At 54.6% G+C, this 21,289-nt stretch overlaps 9 protein-coding genes across 9 annotated transcripts; 6 read left to right on the plus strand and 3 right to left on the minus strand.

Moving 5' to 3' along the window:
* On the plus strand, positions 1-4,279 carry L969DRAFT_15552 (uncharacterized protein; the record flags this gene model as incomplete). The annotated part of the gene is made up of 3 exons (XM_014714223.1): positions 1-1,284; positions 1,331-1,600; positions 1,655-4,279. 3 exons carry the CDS (start codon positions 1-3, stop codon positions 4,277-4,279), a joined length of 4,179 nt encoding a protein of 1,392 aa, XP_014569709.1.
* An 87-nt stretch (positions 4,280-4,366) lies between these two features.
* L969DRAFT_92759 (uncharacterized protein) lies at positions 4,367-4,803 on the minus strand (the record flags this gene model as incomplete). The annotated part of the gene is made up of 4 exons (XM_014714638.1): positions 4,367-4,399; positions 4,455-4,556; positions 4,605-4,627; positions 4,683-4,803. 4 exons carry the CDS (start codon positions 4,801-4,803, stop codon positions 4,367-4,369), a joined length of 279 nt encoding a protein of 92 aa, XP_014570124.1.
* Positions 4,804-4,930: 127 nt separating this feature from the next.
* Positions 4,931-13,593, plus strand: L969DRAFT_615408 (uncharacterized protein; the record flags this gene model as incomplete). Its single annotated transcript, XM_014714639.1, has 16 exons — positions 4,931-5,015; positions 5,118-5,209; positions 5,297-5,381; positions 5,434-5,573; positions 5,629-5,781; positions 5,831-6,004; positions 6,054-6,248; positions 6,303-6,467; positions 6,523-6,653; positions 6,709-8,296; positions 8,350-8,543; positions 8,652-9,442; positions 9,499-10,778; positions 10,828-12,626; positions 12,676-13,174; positions 13,225-13,593. The coding sequence occupies 16 exons, from the start codon at positions 4,931-4,933 to the stop codon at positions 13,591-13,593; spliced, it is 7,740 nt and encodes a 2,579-aa protein (XP_014570125.1).
* A 17-nt stretch (positions 13,594-13,610) lies between these two features.
* On the minus strand, positions 13,611-14,824 carry L969DRAFT_92762 (uncharacterized protein; the record flags this gene model as incomplete). The annotated part of the gene is made up of 3 exons (XM_014714640.1): positions 13,611-13,819; positions 13,874-14,038; positions 14,092-14,824. The coding sequence occupies 3 exons, from the start codon at positions 14,822-14,824 to the stop codon at positions 13,611-13,613; spliced, it is 1,107 nt and encodes a 368-aa protein (XP_014570126.1).
* Positions 14,825-14,974: 150 nt separating this feature from the next.
* Positions 14,975-15,551, plus strand: L969DRAFT_44672 (uncharacterized protein; the record flags this gene model as incomplete). Its single annotated transcript, XM_014714641.1, has 3 exons — positions 14,975-15,104; positions 15,170-15,243; positions 15,306-15,551. The coding sequence occupies 3 exons, from the start codon at positions 14,975-14,977 to the stop codon at positions 15,549-15,551; spliced, it is 450 nt and encodes a 149-aa protein (XP_014570127.1).
* A 76-nt stretch (positions 15,552-15,627) lies between these two features.
* Positions 15,628-17,551, minus strand: L969DRAFT_92764 (uncharacterized protein; the record flags this gene model as incomplete). Its single annotated transcript, XM_014714642.1, has 9 exons — positions 15,628-15,654; positions 15,706-15,879; positions 15,933-16,094; positions 16,157-16,306; positions 16,364-16,519; positions 16,575-16,874; positions 16,927-17,109; positions 17,166-17,434; positions 17,503-17,551. The coding sequence occupies 9 exons, from the start codon at positions 17,549-17,551 to the stop codon at positions 15,628-15,630; spliced, it is 1,470 nt and encodes a 489-aa protein (XP_014570128.1).
* A 124-nt stretch (positions 17,552-17,675) lies between these two features.
* L969DRAFT_15559 (uncharacterized protein) lies at positions 17,676-19,560 on the plus strand (the record flags this gene model as incomplete). The annotated part of the gene is made up of 6 exons (XM_014714224.1): positions 17,676-17,825; positions 17,888-18,024; positions 18,076-18,192; positions 18,243-18,983; positions 19,041-19,458; positions 19,507-19,560. 6 exons carry the CDS (start codon positions 17,676-17,678, stop codon positions 19,558-19,560), a joined length of 1,617 nt encoding a protein of 538 aa, XP_014569710.1.
* Positions 19,561-19,669: 109 nt separating this feature from the next.
* Positions 19,670-20,573, plus strand: L969DRAFT_313810 (uncharacterized protein). The gene is made up of 4 exons (XM_014714643.1): positions 19,670-19,920; positions 19,970-20,040; positions 20,092-20,299; positions 20,352-20,573. Exons 1-4 carry the CDS (start codon positions 19,844-19,846, stop codon positions 20,485-20,487), a joined length of 492 nt encoding a protein of 163 aa, XP_014570129.1. The 5' UTR covers positions 19,670-19,843; the 3' UTR covers positions 20,488-20,573.
* L969DRAFT_85333 (uncharacterized protein) lies at positions 20,565-21,220 on the plus strand. The gene is made up of 4 exons (XM_014714644.1): positions 20,565-20,693; positions 20,746-20,816; positions 20,865-20,938; positions 20,987-21,220. Exons 1-4 carry the CDS (start codon positions 20,617-20,619, stop codon positions 21,137-21,139), a joined length of 375 nt encoding a protein of 124 aa, XP_014570130.1. The 5' UTR covers positions 20,565-20,616; the 3' UTR covers positions 21,140-21,220.
* Positions 21,221-21,289: the final 69 nt, after the last annotated feature.

The following is a 21,289-nucleotide window of genomic DNA, read 5'->3' on the forward strand; positions in this document are numbered from 1 at the left end:
ATGACAGTCACAGATTGGCCCAGACGATGGCCAGATCGTCAGGTCGATGTCGCATCGGATCGTGGCAGCATAGAGCAGACTTTAGCACTCACCAAGCACAATATCTGGACAACAGAGCAATTGCTCGAATTGGCCTTTGCGATCGCCTTGCGAGCTCATGCAGATAGCGAACAAGTCTCATTCGATGTATACAGCGAATCTCTATCGACTTTTGTCCGCAAAGAGGCAGCATTGCACCCTGAAGCAGCATTACAGGCAGTCTCGGATGAGCTCAAATGCAGCAATGCTGTACAACCGGACGAACAGCCACGTTGCTGCTTCGTCACTGGTGCGCATGCCCAGCAAACCTCTCTGGATAAGTATTGGGTCGCTATCTCGGCTGACGTCTCAGCATCCAAGGCTGTCTTGTCGTGCTCCTTTCGGGTCGATCTCGTCGAAGAGCAGGAGGCGAGCTGGTTTATGCAGCATCTCGTACAAGCACATGAAGGATTGTACAGACTGCAGCCGGACAGCAGGATCTCGAATCTCAGTCTGGTCTCGAGCAAAGAGAAGGAGCACATCATGCAATCTACCTTTGACAAATCAGCCGACCAGCCAAATTATTACAATGGCTGCAGCACGCTCCCGGATCTCCTGCAGAGATCTGTCCGAGCAGACCCAAGTGGCATAGCCCTGTCTTATCTTGACCCTTCAGATCCCAACAGCGCGCGAGATGTCACCTTTGAGGAGCTCGAGCGCCTTGTGCACTCGCTCGCACGTGAGCTGCAACAACAAGGTGTTCGACCGGGTCATGTCGTACCCATTTGCCTGCCCAAGAGCGTAGAAATGGTTGTCAGCATGCTCTCAGTCGCACATGCTGGTGCGGCATACGTTTGTTTCGAGCAAGACATGCCCGCCGAACGCATCGATGCCATCCTGGACGAGCTCGAGTCTGCCGACTCGCCTGCACTCGCCGGACTGAAGCTCAGTGTTGCCCTTATGCAAGCCTGTGCGGCTACTGCCAAGCTTGAGAAACGCTTGACGCCTATTGATCCCGCTAAGATCAAACTGTCAGATAAGGACGAAGCGCAGCTCCCGAGCATAGAGCCATCGTCCGCCTGCTATATCATCTACACATCCGGCTCATCTGGCAAGCCAAAAGGCATCATAGTATCGCATTCAAACGTCGCTGCTTTTCTCGATAATTACAGAGGCGTCTTTCAGCGGGCGCCCGGACGAAGAGTCTTGCAGTTTGCAAGTTATGGCTTCGATGTCATCGTTATGAGTGTCTTTGACACCCTTGCAGTAAGTCCGTCGTCCTTCACTCAATGCAAATCTGAGAGGTCTGCAGCACGGTGCCACCGTCTGTTTAGCACCAAAGCATGCCCTGAGAGCCGATCTGGCCGGCACGATCGAAGCTCTACGGTGCACAAACGCTGATCTGACGCCGACCGTATCTTCGCTGCTCATTGAGGCATGGCCGGGCGAAGGTCTGGAAGGACAGCAACTTGTAAGGGAATACCAGGCCATCAGCCCGCTTCGCTATCTCGGCACCGGCGCCGAAGCCGTGCCAGTGAGTTTAACGCGGCAATGGCTCGCACGCGGCGTCACTGTGCTCAATGTGAGTCATGAGCCCTCATTGCCATACCCCGGCTGACCATGAAGATATGCATAGGACTATGGACCCAGCGAGACGACGGTCGGCGTCATCTCATGCTTCTCGGTGGATTCGGTCGATTCACGAGGCCATATCGGAAGACCTGTGGGCAAGAACCGTATTCTGCTTCTGGACGAGGACCTACAACTCGTTCCATTCGGATGTGTGGGTGAGATCTGTGTTGGCGGCGCACAGGTATCGCAAGGCTATGCTCAGAAGTCACTCAACGAGGGCGTCTTTGTCGAGCATCCTGAATTTGGTCGACTCTACAGGACTGGCGATCTCGGCCGCTATCTGGCAGACGGCAACTGCTCGATCCAATGCCTCGGTCGTAAAGACTTTCAGGTGAAGATCAGTGGCCTCAGGATCGAAGTTGGCGAGATTGAGAAGCACATCAGCTCATCTTTGCACGAAGACATAGTCAAATCTGTCGTCGACAAGGTCGAGGGCGACAAGCTGCGAGCGTCACTCGTGGCAATCGTCCAGCTGCAGTCGTACTCCGAAGCGGCCGAGGAAGAGTCTGCTTTATGCAGACTAGAGTCGTCACGGTCAGATCTGGTTGAGCTTGCACGCAATGCGCTTCAGGAGCGCTTGCCGAGCTATATGGTCCCGAACCATTGGCTGCAGATATCGAACTTTCCGACACAGCCTTCGGGCAAGACAGACCGCAAGCGAGTCAGACAGCTCGCACTCGAGGCTCTCTCACGCGGTAAGCCCAGAGACAACGGCAGAGAGATGCATGTTCAGCTTGATCAAAGCGGCGAGGAGATTCGGGCTCTCTGGTCACAGATCTTGCGCATTTCGCCAGCAGAAGTCAGTCCGGAAGACGACTTTGTGCGATTAGGCGGGGATTCAATCGGCTTCATTCGACTGATAGGACTCTTGCGCAAAGCTGGCTACGCCGTATCGTTCTCGGACCTCGTGGAGTGTCGCAACCTTGCGCAGTGCATCAATATATGCAAGAGTGCCAAAGGCGCGCTTCAAGATCGCTACGAGCCTTTCTCGCTCTTCGACGGAGCAGAAAAGGAGCAAGTATATACTGAACTTCAGCAAGAATACAATATCGGGCGTGATGATATAGAGGACATCTGTCCTACTTCGCCCACACAGGATTCTTTGCTGTCAGCCGGAATGGACAGTACGCACTACTATGCGCAAGCCACGTACTCGATTGATCAGCGGATTGATCTACCGCGGCTGCAAAGTGCGATTGGCGATCTTGTGAAGGGACAAGCTATGCTCCGCACAGTCTTTGTCGTTATCGATGCGCTGCGATCAACGCATCAGATTGTACTCAGTCCGAGGCATGCAGAGGTCGGGAAAGCTATGTGTCACATGGAACGCTGTCAATCCGATTCACATTTGGATGATGCGCTTGAGCAATATCGCAAGCGCGACAGAGAGGCATCTGTCTTTCAATTTGGCCGGCTTCATCTCCGCCTCAAAATATTCGCATCGTCTTCGCGCAGCATGCTCGTCTGGTCAATGCACCACGCCATGAGCGATGGCTGGACCCTCGATCTCCTGCAAGACGATCTTCAGGCTCTGTATGCACAACGCCCGGTAATCGATCGGCCTCCGTATGGGGATTTTGTCCGCTGGTGGTCAAGTCCTGCAGATGAGGAGACAAGGTCTTATTGGCAGCGGCAACTTGAGCATCATCAGAAACCAAGCTGGCCAGCTGCTGGTGACGTGACAGAGTTCAACACGTCTCAAGTGGCAAGTCGTACTTGGCGAGGCAGGCTGAAGGACTTTACCCACGCTTCCGGCATAACAAGCGCTATACTCACACGAGGGGTTGTCGGACTGGCCATTCAGAGGCGCTGCAAGACCAGTCACATCTCATTGGGCATAGTGAGATCGGGCAGGGATGTTGACATTACCGGTGGCGATGCGCTCATCGGCGCTTGTGTCTCTGTGTTGCCAGCTCGATTTGACAGTTCGACGAGCAGGACACGACGCGAATTGCTCGAAAGCCTACAAATAGAAGATAGACAGGCGCGCAAGCACCAAAAGATGACTTTGCCTGAATTGGCGCGTCTCGCTGGCAATCTGGACAGACGCAGTATGTTCACCACCCTGGTCACCTTTCAGTCGCTTGCAGATCGATCCGGCGATGACTCGGAGCAGATCAGACCGATATCCGAACCGCCTGAACACATCGTCATGCCCACAAGCTATCTATTATCAGTCGAGATCACCCCGAGTGCAGTCGATCAGCTCGATTGGCATTGCTACTACGACGGCTCCGTTCTCGAGCTGTCTGAAGTCGAGCAACTGCTAGAAGACTTTTGCACAATCACAGATGATATCCTTTCTGATCCCGATAGCGCGCTGGCACGATTTACAGACGCACCTGCCAGCGTCTCAAATGGTCAGGACACGCACCCAGCAAAGAATGATAGACAAGCAAAAGCGCAGAGCGCAACAATCGCAAAAGTCAAGCCTATCTGGGCACAAGTTCTGCAGATGGACGAATCGCAAATAGATAGCAACGCAACATTCACCTCGCTCGGCGGCGATTCAGTCTCAATGATGAGATTGTCCGTGCGGCTCAAGAGAGCGCAGCTAACGGTCCCTCTGACGAAACTTGTCGATTTAGACACCATCGAGAAGTTGTCCTTGTACCTAGAAAGCCAGTAAAACTTCGCATGCACAAGCTTCTCGAACCACGTCTAGCGATGCAAATAATATATCGTATGACACTTCGTGCATGCTTTATGAACTGCTCTAGTTCTTGCTCATTCTCTGTCGCATCTCCTCCTGCAAAGACGGAGGCTGTGAGCACTCTTGTAAGGTTGGCTTCCAGGAAGCGCACCTGGTCGTCTAGCTGCTGCTTTGACGGCTGCTGCGAAGTGCCCTTGTTCTGTAGATCATGTTGCTGACCGTCTTGCTCATCGTGGTGAGCGTTCTCGACGTTCTGGAGACTTATATAAGCTCCAACTTATGCTGCACATACGAGTCTCACTTTGGGTGGATCATTGACGTAGTCTAAAGGCGCCAAAGCTGGTCAATTCGAGTAAAGAGCCGACGGCAGATGACTGACCGTCTGCGATGTTATGATCGGTGGTCTCTGGCTTTCCTACTACGACTGATGTCTTCTTGAAGCTCGCGTCATCTGTGTTCCGGCCGCCTTGCGGGAAATCTGTTGCGTCGCCTGCTGACATCTTCTACTGCGTGCCTTTCGTTCGGCTCGTGATGACGCGATGACGCATCGATGGAAAGGCATGTGACACTTACTGCAGGGGTGCGCGCCTGGTCATAGTCGCGCCGCGCTCTTCTACGGCGGACGATATGGCGGACGATGGTCCTGAGATCGATGTGCCAACCTTTTACCGTCGCTTACGGCGGCTACGACAAGCTTGGAAGGATCCCAGTGGCAAGTTGCCGGACCTCAGCCTTGCAAAGCGGCAAGGACGCTCTGCACGCGCCTGACTCGGATGCTCTCTTCTGCTGTGTGCAGCGCTGACGCTTTATGCAGTCGATATCGACCTCACTAGCACCGATGCTGTGCTCCTGGTCGCTGGCGGATCTGACGAAGCGAATCCGTATCGCAAGACAACGTCAATGCAGGCAAGTCTTACGGGCGCAGATCCTGACCCGCTGGAGCGAGACCGCCCCTGGCCATGTAGTGAACAGTGCTGATGCTAACCGGTCCAGACCTGGCTGCTCGGCTACGAATTTCCCTCGACCCTAATTTTGTTCGAACCTGATAAGATCACTATCCTCGGCTCCAGCACAAAGAGTAAGCCTCCTCGCTCGATCTTGCAGCACGTAGCTCATCGCATGTTGCGCAGTCAAGATCCTTAATCCTATTAAGACTTTGCCGGACGAAACAGATGCAGATGACCGCGTCGAGATCGAATTGCTAGCTAGGTCAAAGGACGAAAGCCACAATGCGTCGCTCTGGCAGAAGATCACCGACGCCATTGCCAAAGTCAGTCTGATTGCAACAGCATAGTCGAGGTGCTGACGAAAATCGGCAATTGCAGAAACGCGTCGGTCAAGTACCGAAAGATGTCCATACCGGCAAATTCGTAGACGAATGGGAACGATCGCTAAAGTCAGCTGATACGAGCCATACCGTGGTCGATGTCGCGAATACTCTCGCGTCCATTTACTCCGTCAAGGAAGAAGACGAACTCGTAAATCAGTTGACATGTCTTCCCTCGCTGAGCTAATACCTCTTTGCAGACAAATGAGCGCATCGCCGCCAAAATGAGCAGTCATCTCATGGTCAAATTTGCAGACGAAATGACGAGCATCATCGACCAAGAGCAGAAAGTCTCGCACGAAAAACTTGCCAGCCGCATAGAGGCTATGCTCGAAGACCAAAAAGCTTGGAAGAAATTCGATATCGGCCCTGATGTGGGTCTCTATCGAGCCTCGTAGACCATGGCTGACGGCCCTCGTGCAGGCTCAGATTGACTATACGCTGGCCGATTGGTGCTTCACGCCTATCATCCAATCAGGCGGCTCATACGATCTCAAGGCTTCGGCTCAGTCAGATGAAGAGAGACTTAGAGCGGGCGTCATACTATGCTCGCTTGGCGTGAGATACAAGTCATACTGCTCCAACGTTTCGCGCACCTTTATGATCGACCCCGCCAAGGCGAGCATCTCTTGAATCGCTTATAACGGCAAGCTGATTTCGTCAACACCTCAGGCGCAAGAGGAAGCTTATGTCACTCTCCTTGACTTGCAAAAGACTGTCATGGCAGAGCTGAAGCCTGGCGCGACGACTAAAGATGTGTACCTCGCCGCACAAGCGCTCGTAAAAGAGCGATTGCCTGACATTGCGCCTCACTTTGTCAAGAATATTGGCTTCGCGGTAGGCTCATCCTACCTTTTCCACTGTGCAACTGCTGATCACGCATGATGAACAGACTGGACTCGAGTTCAGGGAGGGTTCATACGTGCTTGGGCCAAAAGGAAACAAAGTGCTCAAAGAAGGCATGACGTTCAACCTTGCGCTCGGCTTTGCGGACATTCCAGATCCTAAAGACTTGAAGAGAACGTGAGTTGCATTTGCTCTCATTTCCTGTCCGTATTTGATGGTGTGACATATGCAGGTATGCCCTCTTACTATCGGACACAGTACATATTGGCAAAGACGGCGCGAGTGCAATCTCAGATGGCATGAAGTCAAAAGCCGAGATCTGTCTTTATTTCAGCGCAGAGGATACGCCGAAGATGAAGTCAAAGCAACCCACAAACGGCAAGGCCGAGACTCCCAGCAAGCGCGGTGTAGTGAAGACTCGCACGCGAAACGAAGGACGCGAAGTAGATGATACCTCGCTGAGGCTGCGTGAGCAACATCAAGCCGAGCTCGCCGCCAAGCGACAGCAAGAAGGCCTCGAACGTTTCAGGGGCGACAGAGGTCCAGAACTACTTCAAGAAAAGAAATGGAAACGTTTCGACTCATATCCTCGCGAGCATCTACTCCCAGATGCAATTGCCAGCCAGAACATCCACGTCGACTACAGACGGCATACTGTCATTCTCCCGATAAATGGCTATGCGGTTCCCTTCCATGTCAACACGCTCAAGAGTACGATCAAGCAGGAAGAGGGCGAGTGGACTCATCTGCGCTTTCTCTTCGTCACACCGGGCCAGATCACTGGCAAGAAGGAAGACACCCCCTTCGAGGATGTCGGCGCAAACTTCATTCGAGGCGTAACATATCGAAGCATGGACGGCACTCGATTTGCAGAGCTACACAAAGAAGTGACTGAGCTCAAGAAGGCAGCCGTCAAGCGCGAGAACGAAAAGAAAGAGATGGCAGATCTTGTTGATTTGGAAGACCTCATCCCAGAGAAGCGCCCGCAGAAGCTCCCGGATGTGTGGCTCCGGCCGCCATTCGAAGGCAAGCGGTCTACGGGTACCGTCGAGCTACACCAGAATGGCATCCGCTGGTCATCAGATGCGCGCTCCGATCAGAAGCTGGACATTCCCTTCAACAACATCAAGCATCTCTTCTTCCAGCCTTGCGACCACGAGCTCATTGTGCTGGTTCACTGTCATCTCAAGTCGCCCATCTTGGTGGGTAAGAAGAAGACGCGCGACGTACAATTTTACAGGGAAGCGTCCGATGCAGCGTTCGAAGAGACTGGTAACCGGAAGCGGAGGCGCATGGCGGGTGATGAGGACGAAATCGAGAACGAGCAAGAGGAGCGCAGGATCCGCGCAAGACTTAATCGCGAATTCAAGCAATACGCTGATAAGATTGCCGAAGCCTCTAACGGCAGGATCGATGTCGATGGCGCATTCCGTGAGCTCAGCTTCAGCGGCGTGCCATTCAAGAGCAATGTCCTGCTCCAGCCGACAACAGACTGTCTCGTTCACCTGACAGACTCGCCTTTCCTGGTTGTCACGCTCGCCGATGTCGAGGTAGCTCATCTTGAGCGTGTTCAGTTCGGTCTCAAAAACTTCGATCTCGTCTTTGTCCTGCGCGACTTCTCGAAGCCGCCCATACACATCAACACAATTCCGATGCAGCAGCTAGAGGCCGTTAAGAGCTGGCTCGACTCTGTCGACATCGCATACAGCGAAGGTCCGGTCAATCTCAGCTGGCCACAGGTCATGCGCAGCGTTACCGAAGATCCATACGAGTTCTTCAAGGAAGGCGGTTGGAGCTTCCTCGGAGGCGGCGAAGCATCAGTCAGTCTTGCTTCTCCCATATGCACTCATGTCTGACGCATGACATTGCGCAGGAGACAGAGAGTGGCACAGACTCCGAAGACGGTAGTGCGTTCGAGGCAAGCGACCTGGAGAGCAGCGACGATCCCGATAGTGGCAGCGCGTTCTCTGAAGACTCGTCTGCTGGTGAAGAGACGCCGAGCGGCAGCGATATTGGCAGCGAAGATGAGAGCGACGAGGGATCAGTCGAGTCTAGACCGAAGGGCAAGTCCAAGAAACGTTGATATCATCAGATGCATCTCTATCGCGATGCCAAACGCCTCGTGAATTGAATGAGCGCTTGCCGTCGCGTCGCGACCAATTGGCTCGTGAGGAGCGCTCGAGCAGCAGCCAGTATGGCAGAGAGGACCAACAGGAAGGCTTCGGCCTTGCTCGTGGTCCACTCTGAGATCGTAGCGGTGACGTCGGCGATGCGAAGGAACCGGCGATGGTCGAGCTTATCGTCTGCAGCTATATCTGCCTATGGCGCAGGCGGCTACAGCAACGCCCTTGATCCAAGCTCGACCGACACACCTGCATCTCTGAGTGCGAGCCAGTCATACAATGGTCAAGCTCCGCCTTCAGATATGCTCGCAGCGAGTCTCGGCCTGCGACGGTCAGGCAAAGCGAGCATCACAGGCGAGGAAAGCATCAATCTGCCTCGCTATCACCAAGTCAAGCGGCAGCAAGAAGGCGCAACGGCCATCGCGCTCATCTCGGGCTTCTCAGACCTTCGTCGTCATCTGCGGGATCTCCGGGACGAGCACGAGATCCAAAGCATTGATGCACTCTCCTTGCTGCATCCCTTTCTCGAAGTCATACGCTCGGGCGACACCTCGGGACCCATCACTGCCATCGCACTGGGCTCGGTAGACCGCTTCATCGGTCTGGGCCTCATACATCTGGACAGCCCCAGTATAGCCCTGGCAATGGCCAACGTGTCCAGTGCAGGCACGCACTGCAAATTCGAAGCCTCCGACTCTGTCAGCGACGAGATTGTCCTCATGCGCATCCTTGATGTCCTCAAGAATACTCTCACTAGTCCGCTGGGGCAAGTGCTGACGGATGAAGCCGTTTGTGAGATGATGGAGACGGGCTTGTCAATGTGCTGCCAAATGCGCCTAAGTGGTAAGCAGCGCGAACTAAGCCCGTGTCGTATGCTGATAGGACCATGCCGATATCAGAAATGCTTCGGAGGACAGCGGAGAAGACGATGCAGGCACTTGTGGCTTCCGTCTTCAGCAAACTCCAATCCTTGCCCACCGAAGCCGATAACGCGTTCATAGACGATTCTGCAAAACCCCAACGTCCAGCTTCTGTCAGTATGCCGAGCGACTACCAGCCCGCACCTACACAGGACGGTACAGCAAGCCCATCACAGGCAAGCAACGCCGCTCCTACGCTTCAGCCATACGGCCTGGCATCCATTCGCGAGCTACTGCGCGTGCTTGTCTCGCTGCTCAATCCTCATGATCAGCAGCATACCGATAGTATGCGTCTCATGGCCTTGGGCATCCTCAATACCGCTTTCGAGGTGGGCGGCAAGGACGTCGGTAGATTCTTGAGCATGCGTTCTATGGTCTCAGATGCACTCTGCAAGCATCTCTTCGTGCTAGCAAGATCAGAAAACACGAGCATACTGTCCGCGAGCTTGCGCGTCATCTCAGTCGTGTTCGACACTATGGCCGAGTATCTCAAGCCTCAATGGGAGCTCTTCCTCTCCTTCACGCTCGACAAGCTTGTCGAACCAACCGGCAAGCTGGCTGTCCGTAAGCTCGAGCTCGAGCTGGAGCTTGATGCAGCGACTTGGGGTAGTGCGACAGCAGTCAGTCCTTCGCCATCTCTTGGACGAGAGCGAGCAGCCTCGCCTGCGCCCACCTTGCGTCCCAAAGATTCAGGGAGCTCAAGCCAGATGACAGAGTCAAAAGAGCTACTGCTCGAGTACATAGGCTTTCTCACACGCACGCCGGACTTTTTGCAAAGCCTATGGGTCAACTACGATTGCAACATCGACTGCGAAGATCTGTACGAGCGCCTCGTACGCTTCATCTGTCGCGGCGTTTTCCCGACCCACGCTGGCGTGACAAACACACAAGATGGCTCGCAAATGCTTTGCCTCGACACAGTCTTGACTTTTGTGCATCTCATGGCTACCAGACTCGAGCATGAAGCCGTCGCAAGCGAACAAGTCCCTGCCAATGATGTGCTTGGCGATGCGAAAGAGCGAAAACGTATCCTGCTGGCAGGTGCAAGCCGCTTCAACGAAAAGCCTAAGCTCGGTCTAGCCTTTCTAGAGAAGGAAGGCATCATCTACAATGATCCGCAGCAGACGCGACCCCAGTCACTGGCTCTCTTCTTTAAATCTTGCCCGCGTCTCGACAAGAAGCTCCTTGGCGACTTCATCTCGCGTCCCGACAATGTCGAAGTCCTGAAGTGTTTCATGGAGCTTTTCGACTTCAAAGACGTGCGTCGCCACTCTGTGCGCTAACGTGTCTGATGCCGACGTATTGCAGAGGATTATATCGGATGCGATGCGCGACTTGCTTGAGACATTCCGCTTACCGGGCGAGGCACAACAGATTGCTCGGATCACAGAGACGTTCGCGGAGGTCTACTTTGCTGCGCAGCCGCCGAACGTCAAATCACAAGATGCAGCCTACATTCTCGCCTATTCCGTCATCATGCTCAACACTGACTTGTACAATCCCCAAAATAGGAAGCGAATGACGATAGACGAGTACAGACGCAACCTTCGCGGCGTCAATGACAACAGCGATTTCGACCCCGAGTACCTGAAGTCCATCTACGAGAGCATACGCAAGCGCGAGATCGTGATGCCAGAGGAGCACCTCGGTCAACTCGGATTCGAGTATGCATGGAAAGAGCTTATGTCTCGCGCGCAAAGCTCTAGCAATTTCGTCAGATGCTCGACGTCGCTTTACGACGGGGCACTGTTCAGGCTCGCGTGGAAGCCAATCCTCTCGGCGCTCGCTCATGCGTTCACGACCTATCGCGACGAGTACTTCACTGAGCGAACGATCGCAGCCTTTCGGCAATGCGCTCTGCTCGCCAGCCGGTATGAGGTCCCAGAAGTATTCGATTTCCTCATCACCACGCTTGCAAAGGTGTCACAGCTGGGTAGCGCCATTGATCCAGGCGATCCCGCAGCGCTGCCAAAGGCCGAGGTCGAAGGCTATACGATTACTATCAGTCCGCAATCGGTCAACTTCGGCGGCGATTTCAAGGCCCAACTTGCCTCTGTCGTACTTTTCAATATAGCCAACAGCCAGCTACATGCGCTACAAGGAGCATGGGTAGAGATCTTTGAGATTTTCGAGACACTTTTCACGAATTCGCTTATGCCCACAGCGTTGACGAGCAGAGGCGACTTCTTGGCCGATGTCGGTGTCATACCGATGCGCGTCTTGCCCCGCGTGTTGCCCGCGGAAGATCGCAGAGCAGACTCAGGTCTGCTTTCGACGCTGTCGTCTTACTTGATGTCGCCCTACAACGCTGTACCTGACGGCTTCAATCGCGATGTCAATGCGGATGATATCGAGAAGACTCTATGCACAATCGACTGCATAGCTTCGTGCCGACTAGATGAGCTTTACGGTCTGCTACTGGCGTTGCCGCTTCCAAGTTTGCAGCATGCGGCGCGAGGCCTGTTGACCTTACTCGAGCGCGAGACTCTCGAGAGACTACGTGCATCTGCCACCCCCGATCTCAACTCCTCTACCTCGACTACAGAACCATCACAGCCACGACCTCTTCCGTACAGTCCAGCATCGGTGTTCCTCCTGGAATTACTGGTCAGTCTAGTTGCAGAGGCGCCAGCTGTGTCTGCGGAGCTGTGGCCGCCGATTTCCGACTTTTTCGCCCAGATGCTGGCGGTGACCGATCGTCTTAGTCCTCAATTCACTGAACGGCTACTAGCGAGCATGCTGCGTCTGTCCAGTGCTATGGCGAGCCGCATCAACTCACCTGTGCAGCTCTACACTGTTCTGGCTGCGCTCAAGAGCGTTCCGGTCAAGACGCTCGTTGCGTCAGACGAGCGTCTCGCCCTGGGCTTGCAGCGCGTCCTTTCCGAGAATCACGATGCTTTACAAAATGCTGAAGATTGGGAATCTGTATTCTATCTGTGGCGACTGACCGTTCTGCGCGAAGAAGCTGCAAAAGTATCGTTCTCACTTGCTCAGGATTTTGCCAATGGCCGAATCGGCGTTGGCATCACAGCCGACAATGTCATTGGCTTCATCAGCGTGCTTACCGCTTTCGCAAATGCGTCAAACAAGATTGAGCAGCAGCGGGAGTAGGTCTAACACAACTTCATGCTGCCTAGCAGCTGACAATGCCTACAGAGATTCACAAGCCGCTGAGCGTAGCGTGCAAGCCGTCGAGCTCGTCCGCTCGATGCAATCACACGTCGACAAGTTTTTGCAGCAGTCCAAGTTGCCTGCCGTGGAAGCATTAGAGATATACTGGCTGCCTGTTTTGTCGGCGTTTGCTCAGCAGAGCTGTAACGCTGTCCGCGAAGTCCGACAAGTCGCTTTGGGCTATCTTCAGCGATCGCTAGTCGCCAATGACACACTCACGAATCCAGCAATCGATTTGGCGGTTGTTTTCGAGCGTCTCATTTTCCCTATGCTCGATGATCTGCTCAAGCCGCAAGTGTTCCGACGCGATCCTATCGGTATGGGCGAGACACGTCTGCGCGCATGCGCGTTACTTTGCAAGATCTTTTTGCATTATCTCATGCAGCTGTCTGAGCGGAAGGGCGTCGAAGGCGTCACCGAGCTCTGGGTGCGCATCATTGGCTACCTTGACCGCTTCATGCACAGCGGCAGACGGGATCAAATGGTGAGTCGCTCGATGGATCGTCCCTGCAATACTGATATGTCATATCGTAGTACGAAGCGGTGCCAGAATCGCTCAAGAACGTGCTGCTCGTCATGCATGCTTCTGGTCTGCTGGTGACCCCGCAAGAGAACCCAACAGAAGCTCAAGTTGCGCTGTGGAATTCGACCTTTAGCCGAATTGATACCTTCTTGCCGACGCTCAAGACAGACCTATTCCCAGCTGCTCGTTCAGAGAGGCCTACAGCTGCATCTCGTTATCTCGCCACTGCCCCGCAGGGACAGGCTACAAGCCCGCGACTATCCATCGATGTAGCCGGCTCGCCCGAGGCATCGCGAGGAGAGCCAGAGGCGCCCGAGCTGCCGAACGGCGCTCTGCCAAATGGCAACGAATCTGTCGTCGATTCTGCGTCCCTGTTGTAGCTCTGCTGTGCAGCCCTTCAAGACTTGGTACCGCTTGCGTCGACTACGCCGGGTTCAACGGTGATTTCTCCGCCATTTGCCCCTAGCAGGACTTGATAGATGGCTGAAAAGTCGCGTGACGCAATGACTTCATTCGTTGCTAAGTTCTTGTAGACTTCATAAGAGTATTCGCTAAGCGAGAGCTGCAAGTCGTGCTTCTTGATCGCTTCAGCCGCGAGCCCTAGATCTATATGAGCCTGTATGAGCCGCCATGAAAATGCTGTATTGCTGGCTTGCATACCCTTGGCCATGAGAGCGAGCTTGAAGCCGGGCTCATAGGCGCGATCGGCAGGCGAAGTCCGGCCGGCGTATGCCAGAGCACCCGAGACTGGATTGTTGATCTCGCTAGCCCAGCATCGGCCGGAAGAGGCATTGATGACGGATGCGAGCACAGCAGGCGACAAGCCTGACAAAGCACAGAGGCTCAACATCATTTCAGGATGCTCGAGCTGGGCTCACCCAGCTTCTGACCCAGTATGAAGGCTTCCGAGACGGCGCACATGGAAATACCGAGCAAGAGATTGTTTGCGATCTTCGCAGCTAAGCCCGCCCCTGCCAGGCCACAGTCGAAGATATTCTTGCCCATTGCTCGCAAAAGAGGACGTGCGATGTCTTTGGGCGCTTGCGCACCGCCTAGCATGAACGATAACGTGGCCTCTTGCGCACCGACTGCACCCCCGGAGACGGGGGCATCGATCATAGCTGCGCCTGCACTTGCTACTTGCTCATTCACCGACAGCGAGACGGCCTGGTCGAGCGTGGTGCAGTCTACCAACGTAGTCGCTCGGCGCGTCTCTTCGTTCAGTCTGGCTAGACCAGCCAAAAGGCCATTCTCAGGGCTGGTATAGACTTGTAGCACCTGGGGTGAGCTCGGCAGCATGGTAAAGATCGTCTGAGCACTTGCGGCGACTTCTGCGGGCGTTTGGAGGGTCTGTATGACCCTACCCGGGAAGAGAGACTTGGCATTCTGAGCCCATGTCTCTGATGCACTCGTGCTATGATCGTGCACGATGAAGGCAGCCTCTTTGTTGGTCGTGAAGCTCGCTTTGACGAGGTTGTTAGCCATATGCTGGCCCATGGCTCCCAAGCCAATGAAGCCGATTGTCGATGCTCGGGTGGGTCCATTCGATAGATAGCGACGAGCAGCGAGAATGGCAGCGCATCTGGCCGGTCTACACGCAGCACGTAGCATGCCAGGCGGAGTTGACGTGGAGGTTCCGTTTGTTCTGTCACCGCCTGTCGCGTCCTCTGCTTGCCTTGCGTCATCGTCCATCGACTGTCGCACGACCTGCATCATCAGCGCAAGTAGACGGATCCTCAACTAGAGCGCAAGGACAGCAACATGGCAAGCTTAGACTGGGACAGCAAGACTGTGATCGGCTCTCGTACACATGGCCCCAAGGTGGCAAAGGATGAGAGCACCGTCAACGCCGCTCGTCGTACGGGAGCAGCCATCGAGACTGACAAGCGAGGTTCGCCTGTCTGGCTCTGTCGGAATGTCACAATGACGCTGACAATGACTTATTGTGCGACTCAGCGACGGGCGGAGTCAATCGATCAGCTATCGGCAAAGCGCCTGATCACCAACGAATAGCCAAGCTAGATCGAGAGGTATGCATGCCTGCCTGACGTAGCCACCTTGCGGGACGTACTCATGTGGTATTGTAATGCAGAACGAGGTTGCACCACCGGCGACAGTCTCACTCGATCTGGCAAAGCTCATCGCAAAGTCACGAGCCGACAAAGGTCTGACTCAGAAGGAGCTCGCTCAAAAGATCAACGAAAAGTCCATCGGGGACTACGAGAACGGCAAGGCGATCCCGAACGTAGCCGTGCTGGGCAAGATGGAGCGTATACTGGGCGTCAAACTGAGAGGCAAGGATATCGGCCAACCGCTGCAGCTTGGGCCTAAGAAGTAGAGTTGGGAGCAACAGTCGAGTTCTCTCGTTGTACAACCGTGTCCAACAGAACGTGATCTTACAGCCGCCACCATGGTCACGCTGGCTTGTCGTTGGCATACTCCTGCAGTCCTGATTGAGCTAGCGCATCTTTGTATGATGCCACGCGACTGACGAGATAGTTGGGCGATTCGCATGCTCTGTATTCGCCAATGAGCTGCATTGCCACCTCGCGTGCCTCGTAAAAGTCGTCTAGGCTGTGTTCGAAGAAGGCCTCTCGCTTGTACTGATCGATGAAAGCCTTGCGCTTCATCAGGCTGTCAAACTGCTCCACGCTCTTCTCGAGCATCTGCACACGCGCATCAGCAGACTCCCAGAGCAGCACGACAGAGAACGACAGACCGACGCGATCGATGTGTGGTTGGCCAGCATGAGGCCAGAGACTTTGTGGCTCGTCTGCACGTGCGGTGACCGCCTGCTGAGGGCGACTTGGATGGAGGCCGGACCCCACGGGATGAAATTGGCGAGTTCTCGCTCTCGTATCCTCAGGAGTGACTTGTGAACCTGCCAGAGCGGCACTGGCATCAGCAGGCCATATAGGCTGCTCAGGATACATTGCGACTCGCCTCGGTAGGATCGACGTCGCCCTGAATTATGTTGAGCATGGAGATGTAGCAGGACGTACGGGCACCATGCGCAACAGTGACCATCCTGTTCTTGTCCTGCAGCAGTCGCCTCATGACATCGAGCACGGTCGTCTTTCGTATTGTCTTGGACTGCGGTCGAAGACAGCCATCAGCAAAGCTTATGTGTGCTGGGAGCGGTCTGCTCACGTTGAGCACATCGTTTGATGTAAAGGGGGTATAGCTCGTAACGAGGAAGTGACATCGCGGAGTGGGAATAAGTGAGGCCATCATGCCGGTCAGATCGTTGTTCATGTAGCCTGGAAATCGTAATGGTGCCGTCGAGGCAGACATGACCGTCGAAACCTGTCCAACATGCACCAGGTCAGAAAACTTCTGGTAAGGAAAGATGCAGACGCACGAGCTGATTGGTCTGCGAGTAGCTCGCATCTTGCACATGCAGACGATCGCTCGCAATGCGACCGAGCGCACCGTTGTCGACCACGACGACACTGTCTGCTTCTTGCACGAGCCGCTTGAGCGTCAAGAGGGAGTTGTAGGGCTGTACGACGATATCGGATCCCTTATTGGGTCCTGTGTCTGGAAAGACTGAGTACGTCTGTAGCAGCTTCTTGGGGTACCGGTCGTTGAGTCTCTCGAGTGCAAAGGAACCTAAGCCGGAGCCCGTACCGCCTGCAACCGAATGGAGCATCATGAAGCCCTGCACTCGCCACATGAGTACGAATCTCGCGCATCAGCAGTGAGAGACGCGCTTCGAGAGAGTCTGAGCCGTCGACTTCGCGATCGATCATCTCAAAGATCTGTTCGTAGACTTCTTCGCCGCATGCACGACCTTTTGCCCAGTTGTTGCCTGCGCCTCCTCCCTCTCTGGAGATGTAGATGTTTTCCGGATTGAACAAGCCGCCAAAGGGACCGTCTCTGATAGCGGTAATGACCTGTCATGGGTCGATTGAGCTCTGTGTACATCAGATCCTGATGCCCCGAGGCGCACTCTTGGCTCGGTATCGATCATGATCGCCCGAGGAACGTATTGGGCATCATCGGCCTGATAGAAGAAGACGTCCTTTCTGTCCTCTACGCGACTGGCCAGCGAACTGCTTGACGCTCTCGACCCTGGCCTCGACCCGACTGGCTGTGCTTCTGTAGGACCAGTCTCGAGGGGTGCAAGGGACGTGCCGCCGTGCGTAGCAAGAGAGAGGTCAACGCCGTCCTGGCCAATGTTGTGTTCTGCGCAGAGCTGTGCCCAAAACTGAGAGGCGACTGTGAGCACGCGTTGGTCGAGCGTCAGTAGGACGGAATGAGCTCGTGTGAGCAGATGGCAAGCGTACTCGAGTTGCCGCATTGCCCTGCAGAGATGGTAAGCAGCTCGCGCGGCATGACCGGCGTCTCGTGCTGTGCCTGTCTGATCCGACGACTTTGCGCTACGCGGTAAAGCTCTTGCTTGCTGTTCGATCGCGTCGCTTGCCAAAACTCGAACGATACCCAAAGTCTCTTCAGGACCATGTCGAGCCTCGTTGCGCTCGTCGATGAGCTTCTCGGTAGCTCTCGACAACGTTGGCAGGTCCTAGACGGCCGGCCATTCGCATCTGCCGCGCTTCTCGCTGGCTCAGCAGCAGCCCTTTTCATCGTGTATAACATCGCTCACCAATTGGTCAGTCAGGTGACTCTCAATCCACAGGAGTGCGTTGATAGTCGGCCTCTTGATCCTGACAGCTGGTACCACGGAAGCGATCTTTGCCCCCACTGGTGTTCCATTGGGTTCCCTTCATCGGCTCAGCAGTCAGCTACGGCATCGACCCGTACGCTTTTCTGCTCGCCTGCAGAGAGAAGTATGGACCCGTCTTCACCTTGTGAGCTCCATCAGGGCCATGTACTATTCGCATCTACTGAAGCCATCCCAGCGTGTTGCTTGGACGCAAAGTGACAGTAGCACTCGGCCCATCTGGCTCAAATTTCGTGCTCAACGGCCGCCTGCACCACGTCTCTGCCGAAGAAGCGTATACCCATTTGACTACGCCGTGAGCGTGACATAGTCGCTAGCCCGACAAGCGCTGATAGGCAAAGGCAGTGTGTTTGGCAAGGGCGTAGTGTACGATTGCCCGAACCACATGCTCATGGAGCAGAAGAAATTCATCAAAGTCGGTCTTTCGACAGAGAACTTCAAGCTCTACGTCGGCATGGTCGTGGATGAGGTCATCGCCTATCTCGACCAGCATGTACCCAAGACAAATACCGCCATGCGCGACGCCTTCACCACGTCATCAGAAATCACTATCTGTACTGCATCCCGCACTCTTCAAGGCAAAGAAGTTAGGAGAGGCATGGACGCCTCATTTGCTGAGCTCTACCACGATCTTGACGGCGGCTTCACTCCCATCGCGTTTGCATTCCCAAGCCTGCCATTGCCCAATTTTAGGAGAAGAGATCGTGCACAAGTCAAGATGCGAAACTTCTATCTGGACATAATGAAGAAGCGCCGAGAATCGGGTGACGAATCTGCTAGCGACATGCTACAAGCCTTACAAGGCTGCTCCTATAAGGACGGCAGAACGCTCTCCGATCAGGACATCGCACACATGATGATCGCACTCCTCATGGCCGGACAGCACACTTCCGCAGCGACCGGCGCATGGCTCTTGCTCCACCTCGGCGAACGTCCTGATCTGCAGGATGCTCTGCTGGCCGAGCAGAAGAAGGCTTTCGGCAACAAGTCTGGTAGCCTCGATCCTCTGGATTATGAGCGCCTGCAGACGCCACTTCTGCACGCTTGCGTGAAGGAAGTCCTCAGACTGCACCCGCCGCTCCATAGGTCAGCAAAGTCGTCATCATGCAACCGTTCGCGTGCTAACGACACTGATCGCGACAGTCTGATGCGCAAGGTGATCGCCGACATGCCCGTGCCGACAAGCCTGTCCGCCCATTCGGAGGAGCAGCCGTACATCGTGCCCAAGGGCTACTACGTTCTCGCTGCACCCGGTGTAACTCAAGTCGATCCAGTGCTCTGGCCAGATCCAACGAGTTTTGACCCCTACCGCTGGCTCGAAGGCACAAAGTCGTCCGACGCTACAAAGTCTGAAAAGGACAGTGAGCAAAACGAAACAATTGACTATGGCTTTGGTGCAATCGCAACAGGCGCAACGAGTCCTTACATCCCTTTCGGAGCCGGCAGACATCGATGCATCGGCGAACAGTATGCTCATCTTCAGCTCGGTGCCATCTTTGCCACCCTCGTAAGGCAAACGACATGGAAGCTCAACGGCTCTTTGCCCAAGCAAGACTATACTGTAAGTGCTACCCGAGAATGTGCGTGCGTTTGCTGACTCGGCGCACAGACCATGATCGTTATGCCGCAAAAGCCTCGCGACGTCATCTTCACCCGCCGTTAGGTGATGCCACGGGGCAGCATGTATAGAATGCAGCATGCAGTCTTCAGTGCCTTCACTCTCGCCTTTGCCTACCTGTTCCGGACACCCTCGTGCTCGCTGACGTTGCTCACGACAGGCCAAGTTCCGCCCTTCGCAACACGTGTGCGCGTCTACGTGACGACACCGTGTGCGATACCTTGCCAACCTTCACCGACGCCTGCTACGTTGACACTCATCTCCATGGTCTCCCTGCGCATGTCATCGTCCGCTTTGCACCGCCGTTCTGCCTCGATCTAAAGCAAAGATGCACGCTGCAATGCTCAAATTCACGATTCTCGCGGTTGCACTCATGGCTGGCCATGTAGCTGCTTTCGTTCGCTGGTCAGCACTCCCGACTTCCGTTTTCTACATACCTAACGACGACCTGCAGTGGTTGTCCCGTTCAACCGCCCATGAATGCGCAGGCCTTTCACGATCTACGCATCTTTGCCTCTGGCACCAGTACGTTGCAAATGCACATGCGCAATCGATACACTGATACACCCCGCGCAGCTTTTGACTACCAAGCAAAAGAAATCGATATCTCGGACTGTCTTGATGACACCAAGCCCGATGATACTGCAACGAATCATGTCAAGATTGAGTGCGACACTATGCACAAAGGCCAGAAAGCCATGCGTTGTGGCCAGATGGCCGATTCGCTCCGTGCTGTCGTCACCATGAAGAACTCTGCTGGTCAGAAAGTTCTTGCACAGTGCTGGTATGTCTCGTCCCACCCAGCCGAGTACGCTCACACTCGCAACGCAACGCAGCTCGGCTTACCCGTGTCGTGGTGGTCAGAAAGTTGACACGACGACTCCACCGGCCAACACACAGCCGCCACCAGTGAACGAGCAGCCTCCGCCTGCCGTTCACAAGTCTAGCTCAAAGCAGTGCAAGAAGCATTAGACCCTAGCTTTACCATGCATCTTTTGCGTCGTGTGCGTTCTTCAGACATGCATGGCCTGTGCCTCCGCGAGGTGTGACTGCAATTCAATTGGCTGCATACTCGCTGTGCTTTTGCAATATCAACACAAGATGCTTAGCCCACCTATGATGCTCACCATCGCTGGACTCGTCGTCATGATCTCCCAAGTTTATGCATTCGTCCGATGGTACTTTCGGTCTTGCAAGCGTGCGCTTTGGCTGATAATCGACTGATACCAGCGGATGTCCTGTCGGTCCTCCTGGCGGCGTGGAGTCCTTCCACTCGATGGGTGTTTGGCCATCAGCAACAGGCGAGTCTGTTGCCATCCATAGGTACGAATACTGACCTAGACAAATAGTCTACACGGGCAGCGATACGGTTGACTGGGAAGATTGTAGATCTCAGACCAATGCGCTCGATACATCCACTAACGTGAGCGGTTCTGCTTTCAGAAGTGGCAGGCGCTGATCAGCCGAGTAGCACATTCGTGTGGACTGTAACGTGATGGTAGGGGAATCGCACGGTATGCGATGCGGTCAGATGAGCGCAGTTCTAGGAGCTCGTCCGGTTGTGACGATCAGTGCTGGGGGCCAGACAGTCTTGGCGCAGTGCTGCTCCTCCTATAGCTGTTAGTCTGGCGCATTGTATTGGCTGGTCCCAATATTTGGGATAGAGGCGGTCAGTGCAAGGCTGCATGTGAGTGCCACACTACTACACATCAGGCAAGGGGCGTTCTTTTGGGCAAGGAATCATTTTGATAGGAGATGGAACGGAAGGAGGTCG

Source organism: Mixia osmundae (genome assembly GCF_000708205.1).
Source record: "Mixia osmundae IAM 14324 unplaced genomic scaffold scaffold_2, whole genome shotgun sequence".
NCBI classification, from domain to species: domain Eukaryota; kingdom Fungi; phylum Basidiomycota; class Mixiomycetes; order Mixiales; family Mixiaceae; genus Mixia; species Mixia osmundae.